The sequence below is a fragment of the Cornus florida genome, unplaced genomic scaffold (assembly GCF_030987335.1).
Source record: "Cornus florida cultivar Cherokee Brave unplaced genomic scaffold, ASM3098733v1 CherokeeBrave_3.0.0_Hap2_Chr06, whole genome shotgun sequence".
In the NCBI taxonomy this organism is placed as follows: Eukaryota; Viridiplantae; Streptophyta; class Magnoliopsida; order Cornales; family Cornaceae; genus Cornus; species Cornus florida.
Window position 1 is genome coordinate 32,722,080 of NW_026775576.1, and position 11,231 is coordinate 32,733,310.

At 29.4% G+C, this 11,231-nt stretch overlaps 1 protein-coding gene across 1 annotated transcript; it reads left to right on the forward strand.

Annotated features, from left to right (window-relative positions):
- The first annotated feature begins 9,137 nt into the window (after positions 1 to 9,137).
- Positions 9,138 to 10,995, forward strand: LOC132311290 (protein LEAD-SENSITIVE 1-like). Its single transcript, XM_059809136.1, has 2 exons — positions 9,138 to 9,444; positions 10,290 to 10,995. The coding sequence occupies exons 1-2, from the start codon at positions 9,315 to 9,317 to the stop codon at positions 10,763 to 10,765; spliced, it is 606 nt and encodes a 201-aa protein (XP_059665119.1). The 5' UTR covers positions 9,138 to 9,314; the 3' UTR covers positions 10,766 to 10,995.
- The last annotated feature ends 236 nt before the right edge of the window (positions 10,996 to 11,231 follow it).

Consider the following 11,231-nt stretch of genomic DNA (forward strand, 5'->3'; position numbering starts at 1 on the left):
TTCTACAACAACTTTCCATTCAATTTATTTAATTTCCAACAAATTTCAATTCAAGTTATTTAATTTCCAACAACTTTCCATTACCGCACACTTTTATTCCAATGGCAATTTCCATTTTAATTCCTTGAATTTCAGCAATATCCTTTTCTTTTCCAAATTCTTTTCCACGTTATTTCCAAAGTGGTCCTCCCCTTGCGCGACTTTGTTGCCACTCTCACTTCGTGGACCCGAGGCTATAACTAAGACTGCAACAGAGATGGAAAAAAAAAAAAAAAAATACTTATTTGTGATTTTGTGCTTCTTTTTCCAGAATTTTGTGATAATGTATTTTGATATTTACTAATCATTTGTGCGTGTACGTCCACCCTTAACCATCAAACCTTTTGATTTGATGATGCTTAATTATGGTTTTCTCTTATTTATCTATCTCTCCGTTACATTCCCTATCCTCTACAAAAAATTTTTTTTTTTTTTTTTTTTTTTACAATTTTGTTTCTTTAACTAAATTTTAATTATTTTAGTTTTGTAAAGCCTTTCAAAGTTAGATTAATATATATGTTACTTTAAATTATAAAACAACGTATAGTCTTAACTCTTGAACCCATCAACAAAGTCTCCGAATTAGTTGTCAAAGGACATGACATGATGCCAATACTCTTTTATTGTTACTAGAAAATCGTACGTGCAATTGCACGTAATTAAAACTAATATGTATATATAAATAAATAAATTAAAATGAATGAGTTGTATCATTACAAAAGTATTGCATATAAAGTTAATTAAGAAATAAAGAGGTGGTACAATATACATAGTCAACAAAATAAAAATAAAAATTCATAAATTTGTTGTCAAAGCATGCAAAAAAAGAGGAATTTTTTCCCCCCTCAAATACACATATTCACACTACCTTTTTTTTTATTAAAACAATACAACCTTTCAAAAATAGTGATGGTTTCTCAGTGTCTAGGATTACACAATTTCAAACAAATTAACCTAATCATGTGATATGTGTTATACGTGTCCACATAAAAAAAATAATATATTTTTTACTTTAAAATAAAATGAATGAAACATTATGGGAAATACCAATTGATAAGTAACTTTAGAAGAATGAATTTGGTGATAGTGCATCCTTGAGAGATTGACTGTTTCCTTTTTAAGTGAAGGTTTGTTTCAAACATTTTAAATATTGTTATTGAAGGTTTAAATTTGCAACGTAGTTCACATACAATATCAAAATATATATATATATATATATATATATATATATATATATATATATATATCCGTGTCAACTAAACTATGATCACTAATACTCTCTTAAATTGCTGCTAAGAAGAGTTGAGAAAAGTTATGAATTAGAATTTTATACATTAATTTTTTCAAAAAAATGTATGGCCTTTCTAGAGATTCTATTGATTTGATTGTAAGTTCTTAACAAAAAAAATAAGAAACATAAGAAAAAACGAAACAGAGCAGGAATAAATTAAAATTGCAACCCAATTCACATACGATATCAAGAAAAATAAATTAATTAATGGCTGTGTCAACTAAACCTTGAACACTAATAATTTGTTTCGTTACTCAAAAGATCGAGTCGAAAAAAGATGGATTTGAAGTTTTATATCCTTCAAAAAAATTAGAGGTTTGAGAAATTTGATGCACAAAGAAATGTTGTTTCTCCGTGGAAATGTTGCATTACTTGTCACTACACTTGCAAGGCTGAGTAGGGCTATGAGGAGATAATTTTGAATCCCCATTACAATTACAATTTGCTTTTGGGTTTGATACCAATGTTAACTCAGTTGCAAGTAAAGGGAAACACAAGCTGTGCTTTATAGAGAGCAGCACAAGCTAGGATGGAAAAGATGATCTTGTTACATCTAATGGTAAAAAATATAAAATATATTAAAATTGACGTGTCTAATTGAACGGTATATGCTGCTTATAGATGGAACCTCATCTATGATGGAATTGACAGAGGCACTCCAAAATGGAAACCATGGGATCTAGGCCTTCTATCGAGTCAACATAAAACTGACCTTTCTAGAAAGTTTTTGATCGGATTGAAAATCCATATGAAAAAGATCATCAATATGATAATGTAAAAAAAAAAAAGAGATATTTCCATAAAGAGGGAAAAGCCACAGCTTACTACTTACACTATTAAAAAAGGGACCCATATGAGTAGTTTTATTCATCTTCATTAATAAGGGATGATGGCTATAAGTAAACTCTAAAAAACCTACTAATGTTCTAAGAGAAATAGAGCTTGTAAAGTTGACTTTTAGAGAGTCATTTGTGACTCCTTGCTTCCCTGGCTTATCAGGAGAAGGCGGAGAGAGCAATCACTCTAGATAGCGCATTTAATTTCTAAAGACCATCTAATGATGATGATTATGATATATATATATATATATATATATATATTCTAATTACAAGTTTTTATGCATTCTATATATTCACTGAAATAAAATATGAAAGTGATTTTAACGTTAAGGAAAAATAAATTATTCAAGACCTTAATAAATGCTTTAATTAATATTTAATCCACAAAAAAAAAAAAAATAAATAAAATAAAAAAAATCCATAAGTCAACATAATAGAAGAATTTTTATTAACTAAAAGCAAGATATAAAACTAAATTGTAAAGTATAAGTTTTTCACTCACTTATAAATTTTGTCCCCCCTTTTATTTGAAATTAGCATTGTATTTTGTTCGACTTGCATACGTCCATGAAATAAACATAATTAAGTTAGTATTTAAAAAATAATAGATTTAAGGTTAATGCATATAATGAGATTGACGAAACTTCCGTGTCTCATTCAATTGTTTCATATAATAAGTACGCATAAAGTAATTTAAGATAATTGACAAAAATTCTAGGAAAAAAATGCCAAAGTTAATCATTAATGATATGGAAAAGAAAATGATAAGTTGAAATTAGGAAAATGAAATCAGAACTCTTAGAAATAAAAATAGGTATAAATTTGTATCACTTAAGCAGTGTATTAAATGAACCACAAAATAATAAAAAAAAAATCAGGAATAAAGGATTTCATTGATTGAAATGAGGTATGATACTTTTTAAGAATAAAAATAAATGGCTATTTTTGTAAAAGAGTGACAAAAGAAAATAGAGAAATAAAAAGTGTCAGTGAAAAAAAAAAAAAAAACATGATACATCATGATAGTATTACAGTATCACTCAACAGGCTAACAACATCTACTAAATTGATTAACATTTAGGTTTTTTTGAAGTTATTTATATTTTATATATCAAGAAAAGTGAATGCTTCCTATAAGCACACAAATATATATAGTAACAAGAAATCAATAATACTTACAAAAAAATAATAATAAATAAGAAATCAATAATATATATATATTTTTTGATAAGTAAATAAGAAATCAATAATATAAATAATTAACGCTGACTTTTTATATATTTTTTACCTTTTGATTATAACAACGATTCCAACTGCATCTTGTGGATTTAAGAACATATAAAGAGAGTTCGGAACAATGAACTAATTAAAAAAAAAAAAAAAAAAAAAAAAAAAAAAAAAAAAAAACCGTTATTTTTCTTTTAAAAGGAAAAATTTATGTCCAACATCTCTTGGTTTTAAATTAAATATATAAAACTATAGTGTATAATAATAAAAATAAAAAAATAAAAAAGAAAAGGAAAGGAAAAAAGTGTTCAACAACTCTTTAAGACAACTCTAATGAAAAGTCATATATATTAAAATGAATTTTTACCTTTTGATTATAACAACTATTCAAAGTGCATCTTGTTAGACTTTATTTAGATTTTGGAGGAATATAGAAATGGTTTTAAGAAAAGATATAGAGAGTTCGTCTGATGACATGAAGGTTTAGAAAGGAACAATAAACTAATTAACCAAAAAAAAAAAAAAAAAAACACATGTTATTTTTCTTTTAAAAGGAAAAATTTATGTCCAACATCTCTGGGTTTTAAATTAAATATATAAACCTATAGTGTATAATAAAAAATAAAAAAAAGAAACGGTAAGGAAAAAAGTGTTCAACAACTCTTTAAGACAACTCTAATGAAAAGTCATATATATTAAAATGATTTTTAATTAAATCAATTGTATTTTATAGTATAATCTACCTCAAGGTTTAGAGATGAACAAAGAATCAATTGTACTTTAAAACTACCAGTTGTTTTTTTCTTTTTCTTTTTTTTGAAAAAAAGGAAATTTGTCTCTGATTTTTGTTCAATCGATAATATATATATATAAGTAGAATTCTTAACCGAGAGCATACATGATAGGGAATTCATGATCTGTATTCTTCAGATAGTATAGTGTATTTTTCGGATAGTGTAGCATATATACACACACATATTAAACAATAAGCATATTAGCACACCATGATGAATTTGGATTATGGGCAACAAACTTCAGATAATTAAGAAACAAAATAGGAAAGACTTTTTCAAACACGGTTTCCTCAAAAACAAAAAATAAATAATACAAAATACATATTGAAACATACCTTTAGCCAAAATGTAGCCTTATGCGCTCAACAAAAAATATTGAGTTAGATAGTAAATGTTGAAAGAAAGATGGGTAGAAAAAGCGAGAGAGGTAGAATGAGAGAGGCAAGATCCAATCCGCGGATTATATAATGTTCTTCAAACCCCAACAACCGAGTAGATATAAAAGAAGAAGACATGTCGATTTGATTACTGTTGTTTCGAAACTATGGGAAAACATGAAGTATTTAAATTTTTTTTTCTTTTTTTTAAAAAAAAAGAATAGAAACAAAAAGAAAAATTAAATTTTTTTTTTATAAATATTCTTCAAATAAAACTGACGTCGTCTTAAGCACGTATGTAATGAGAAAACTGCGTAACCGAAAGCAACATATACGTTTTTAAAAATGGAAACGACCCTTTCAATATATATTATTATTATTACCAAAAAGTGTAAAGGAAAACTATTTTGTTTTTTAAAAATTCTAAAAGTAAAACTGATGGTATAATATAAATATATTTATCTTTAATATTTTTATTTTTTCTAAATAATTGTATTACCATTTACAATTTTTTCAAGAACACAAACTTCTTGACAACCGGCAAATGGGCACAGTCTCTTTCCAAAGAGCACATTGTTGGGTACAAGCTGCAGCAGTTAGGAACATTCTTTTTTTAATTTTAAATTAAATAATTAGAAAAATGATAACTATTTTACAAAAATAAATAAAAAAATTTCATGATTTGCCATTAGAAGATAAAATTTTAAAATTCATTAGTTTAGAGTTAAGTAGAGAGAAAACTAAATAATACAGTTGGAAGTGGAGAGACATGTTTAAAAAATAAAAAAGTTATATAAATATTTAAGAGTATTTTGAGTGAGAGTCTAACTCTTTGAATAAATATTAAACGACTCATCAAAATAAATGTTAGTTTTCAATTAACATCAAGTCCAAGAAGAATTATTGTTAATTAAGAAATCTTGTAAAATAGAAATTGACTCCATGTCTAGTCTAAATCTTAGAATAGTGTTTTTGTTACATATAGGTTTTATTGCTGGTTAAGTAATTTCAAAAGACCTAACTCATCGTTGAATTTCAAAAAGTGATATATTTTCTCAAAAGTGATACATATATATATATATATATATATATATATATATATATCTCTTTAGATTTTTTTAATATTATGTTACATCAATTCAAAAATTGTGACTCATCAAAAACATTATCATTTATTTTTTCATATATATAAAAGAGAATTTCTCCAGTTGTATAGGCCTTTCGAGTGTAGATGAGGGACTCTCTTGCTCTACAAGAGGCTCCAATGTTGGTGTAGCAATTTTTGATGTACGTTTTTTGGACATTTTGTGAACTTTAAATCTACAAATACAATTATTTGTTACATAGACATGGCTACATATAGAATCCTAAAAAAACTTATTGCTTTGTTTGGTTGATATAATTTTCAATTGGTTGCCCGAAAAGAGAGTGAAAACTGTTAATCCAACTTTTATACAATTTTTTTTTTAAAAAAAAAACACTAAAAAATGAATACCATCAAGTGTAGACGACAATGTATAATAAAAAAGTGATATTAGATATCAAACCTTGTGGAAGAAATAGGGTTTTTTGTTTTTTAAAAATTTTAAAAATAAAACTGACGGTGTTTTAAGCAATGTGAAAAAAGTGTGCTTTTAAAAATCAAAACGACACTTATATATTATTAACAAAAAGTGTATATAAAAAAATACAAATAGAATACACTTTTATGAAGTAAAATAGATTATAAAATGGGAACAGCACCTGAAAAACTTGGCAAAAGACCTCATGTAATGTGAGAGGAATCAATCCACGCAAATTCTCGGAAATTCATTTCTTTTTAATTTATTTTTTGTCCTTTTCCGTGACGTCATTATTCGAACTCTTACTTCGTCAATCACGTGCTAAGGTGATCTCATTCATAATAATGGATGACAACGCGTTAATAGAGACCCCTCTCTCACACACAAACACACCTCTCTATCTTCCTCACCACACAGGGACCCCTCCCTCTCTCTCACACACATAGGGAACCCCTCTCCCTCTCTCTCTCACACACACAAACACATTCACTTCTTCCTGCAGCGCGACTCTGTGTCCACCCGTCTACACTCGCAATGTAGACTTCGGTGGGACGGAATTTATATATAATATTAGATATATATATATATATATATATATATAGAGAGAGAGAGAGAGAGAGAGAGAGAGAGAAAGAGCTGATTTGTTGTTATGGTTAGTCAATAGTCTCTTTGATCATGATTCATGAGTTGGTCAATGTTGTGTTAAAGTATGAAAGATTTAGGAAGTTTCATGATTTGGTGCTAATTTGGAGATGCCATTGAAAATACTCTTAGAAATGAAAATATATTGTGCAGACGTCTATCCATTTATTTAAAAATTTAATCTGTTGGATAGTGCTGCATATCCATTCATTTATACTTACAATTTTCTATCCGGATTTAATGTAGAACAAGTTCTCCTTTATAACATTTTTTCTTAACCCGAACTCATAATGCCCTCATTGCGGTCGGGCCACCCGGCCAACCCGAGTGGCTCATCCAGACGCTTGGCGTGACATCGGATCAATGACTGAGTCTAACTGTAATACCAACTGTAACCAGTTAACGCTTGTCCATTTACCTAAAACTTAAGATGTTGGGTAATTTTACATACTCACCCATTTATACTCCTATATTTTCTAATTTAGATTTGATGTGGGAGAAGTTTCCCTTGTAACAATATCTATTTTTTTTTTTTTTCCCATCTTTGAATTTTCTTAAATCATATCTTCTTTGAATATTCTCTCACTTGATTTTTCAGCAAGCCATATATTATTTTTTTTTCTTGCACCCTTTTTTTGACAAAATGATTCATGAACATGTACATGTAGACATCAATAGATAAACTCTAGAATCATACAAGGATTTGGGTCATAATTAAATCTTTAGAATTTTTCAATGATAATAGGGAGACAATTTGGTCTCTAGACCTCTTATACATGAAGACCATCTAGAATTTTGATATAGATTTGGATCCTAATTAATTGTAGGATGCTACTTATATATATATATATATATATATATGATAAGAATAGAATGATTATCATGAATTCAAACATACATCTTATACATTATAACTTAAAGAGATTAATGTGTTATTGAGATTCTAGAATGCCCCAGTCTAGAATTATATTTTTCTTTACATATAATTATAATTATACTGATGTGTTATTGAAATTTTGGAATGCCCCAGTCTAGAAATTCTAGAATGCCTCATCTTATGCATTTAATTATATTTTTTCATTTTGTTTAAGAGTTTGAAAATTTGTCCCCGTTTTCAGTTCCTCTTCTTCACTTTTTCCGTTTCGCTTACTTCTTTAAGGTTGGTTAATTTTTTCGTTAATGTGATACAATTAAATGTAGTAACCCTTTCTTTTTTTTTTTTTTTTTTTTTTTTTTTTGACAGTGTGATTGGAGAATCGATTCTTGCCATCAAGACTTTGTATGGATGAGTGGGGGCTAATACTGCAATCAAGACTTTGTATGGACGAGTAGGGGCTAATAAATGTTCAAACTTAATAATTGTGTTCTTATTTTGCAAAAGATGATTGCTTTCTTTAAATTTAGTGATTTAGTTTTTTATTTTTTGTTGACTTTATTAGATTGGATGGATCATAACTTTTTTGACATTCGTGGTGACTTAAAGTATTTTGTAGACATGGTACTTCACTTGATGGTTTTGATTTAATGAAAAGTAATGGATTTTGGTTATTCTATTTAATAAATACATGCATGTTAGGCTCTTATATTTAATAAGAAGGTTTATAAATTTTTCAACAGCAGTTTATGGATCTAATGTGCAACTTAATTAACGATGTGGGGTTTAATACCATTTTCAATTACAAAAATAAGTTCCTTTTACGAAGGTACCACTTTTTGGCCTTCAGGTACCATGTTTTCTAAACACTCGCTTAGCTAGCTTGAAGAATAATTTGTGTTATTCATGGCGCTAATGGAGCTGTTTATGGATATAATGTGCAACTTAATTAGCGGTGTGGGGTTCAATGTCATTTTCAATTGCAAAAACAATTCCCTTTTACGAATGTACCACTTTTGTTCTAAAGGTACCACATTTTTGAACTGAAGGTATCACTTTTTGGCCTCCAGGTATAATGTTTTCTGAACAAGGGTGATAAGGTAAATGCATTGGAATAGGGAGAAGGGCATTTTAGGTAACAAAAATTTTAAACAGTAAAACTTCATGTGCCATGTCATCATTTAGGTCAAACTCATTTTTGTAAAAATATAAGACTTTGATTCCATCCATGAGTAAATATGGCTCCCTAACTCCATTTATATGTAAAAATCCCTTTATTAAATCATATCTTCTTTGAATATTCTCTCACTTGATTTTTCAGCAAGCCATATATTATTTTTTTTTCTTGCACCCTTTTTTTGACAAAATGATTCATGAACATGTACATTTAGACATCAATAGATAAACTCTAGAATCATACATAGTACAAGGCAATAAATTAAACACAATTTTTAATATTAATCTTTCGTCTTTTAATAAGTTCTTCGAAGTCTCCAACGACTTTACTTAGTCTACTAGCAAAAATTTCTGTGTGCAGTTTGGTAGATGAGGATTGGAAACTTCTCGGACTGGGTAATTCACCTCGGACGCGTATTATGCGTGTGCCATACGCCAATTAACCAACTATAAAAATTACTACTCCTGCACTTCGGCAATATATAGAGAGAGAATGTCTGAGCACAGAGAGAGAGAGAGGTTGGGGATTAGAGAACTATGGAGTAACAAGATCAGCAGAGAGAAACTGAGAGAAGGGGATCACATATACTCATGGAGGAAGGGCAGCCTCTACGCTCATCACGGTCCTTTCCCAGCTTTCAATTCTTGTCTCATTTTCTTTTCGGTTTCCTTTGCTCATTTGTTGATTTGAATTACTGTAGAATATTACATGTATTTCCCTCTCATTTTCTTTTTGGTTTCCTTTTCTCATTTGTTGATTTGAGTTACTGTATAATATTACATGTATTTTCCCCAATTAATGCATGTTTGATCCATTAGTTCTTCTATGATTGGCTTGATTGTTTTTCGCTGCGTGAAATAGGAGCCTTGTAATTGAAATTTATAGAATTGTATAAAATTTTTGTTCAATTTTATTAATAACTTTTCTTTAATTTCACAAATTCTAATTCCAAAGTTACAGTTCTACGGAAACAAACACATCCTCAATCTAATTTGTGATTCCAAATTCTAGAATGAAGTTTTAGATTTTATAATTGTTTTGATTGGTGTGGCGTGGAGTTTTGGATGCATAAAAGTTATATAACAATCAACTATATATATTCATATTATGCAATCTCCAACATAGGAGACGCTGATTGTGTAATGAAATTTCTTACCATTTGAAGGTATAATGAAATTTCTTGGGAAGTAGAGACTTTTCCATTGTTTCCTGTTCATCCCTACTTTCTCAAGTCTCTCTCTCTCTTTATTATGCACCTGTTTTTTTTCCAACACGTCTTAATTCCTTCACGGGTTGATGAGAGATCGAGAAAGGCCAGTGATGGATTGCTGAGTTTTGGTATTATAATCAACTAGTGTATTATAATATTTCATCAATTAGCTCACCATATCAATTATATATATATGTGTGTGTGTGTGTGGAAAGTATTACCCGCAGTTTTGGTAACATGTCTACCATGGACAACAGGGATATATAATGCAGCTCAGGAGAGGGTGATCCACTTCACTCGGGCTGCGGATCAGGAGAGTGGCATACCAAAATTGGATAAATCAGCTGAGAAATTTACCTCCTCCGACAACCCATGCCCAAGTTGCGGGTATCACTCAAAGCTTGATGGTGTCATATCTTCCTGCATTGATTGCTTCCTTTCTGACGGTGAACTCTACCGGTATCAGTATGACGTCTCATGGACCTTCTATAAATTAAAACGACGAGGGACCTGTACCCGTAAGGCTTCTGATGCACCCATTGATGTCCTTTCACGCGCTCAAACTTTTCTTGATGATGGTTTTGGTGAATACCACGTCGTTACCAACAACTGTGAGAACTTTGCAATCACTTGTAAGACAGGTGAAGGCGATGGCACGGCGACAGGACAGGCAGCATTCTTTTTAAAGACTGTTCCAGATTTCTTGAGAGACCGATTCAGCTCTATCAATTGAGGCCCATAGAGGTACCGGTGCTGCCACGGCGAAAGACGCTTTTGCATTTAGCATTTAAAAATATCCTCCTTTACTTTATTGTAATTTAATTTAAATTAAAATGTAAAACTTCTTGAAAAGTTGTCTAAGTCAACTCTTTAGAGTTTTAGAAGTTTCGCGTGTGTACGCTTAAAGATTTAACAAAAGGCATAACAGTCAATCACGCAAGAAAATAAATAAGCCATAATGACAAGGATAAGTATCACGTGAGTCTAAAATTTACTAGCGTGATGTTAAACGAACTCTTTAATACTTGAATTGACGGTATGTATGTGTAACTAAAAGTGGTTTTTTTTTTTTTTTTTCTCAGACAACGAGTAACTAAAAGGAGTTTGAAGATGAATTGAGCAAAGATAATTATAAATACATTAAATTGTCCTTAAACACTTTAAATTAATTGGATACACTTTTTAATCTTGTTCAGCAT

Coding starts and splice junctions, on each gene's coding strand:
- LOC132311290 (XM_059809136.1), top strand. CDS start 9,315: ATGTCTGAGCACAGAGAGAGAGAGAGGTTGGGGATTAGAGAACTATGG. Junction 9,445..10,289: donor CAGCCTCTACGCTCATCACG/GTCCTTTCCCAG, acceptor CATGGACAACAG/GGATATATAATGCAGCTCAG.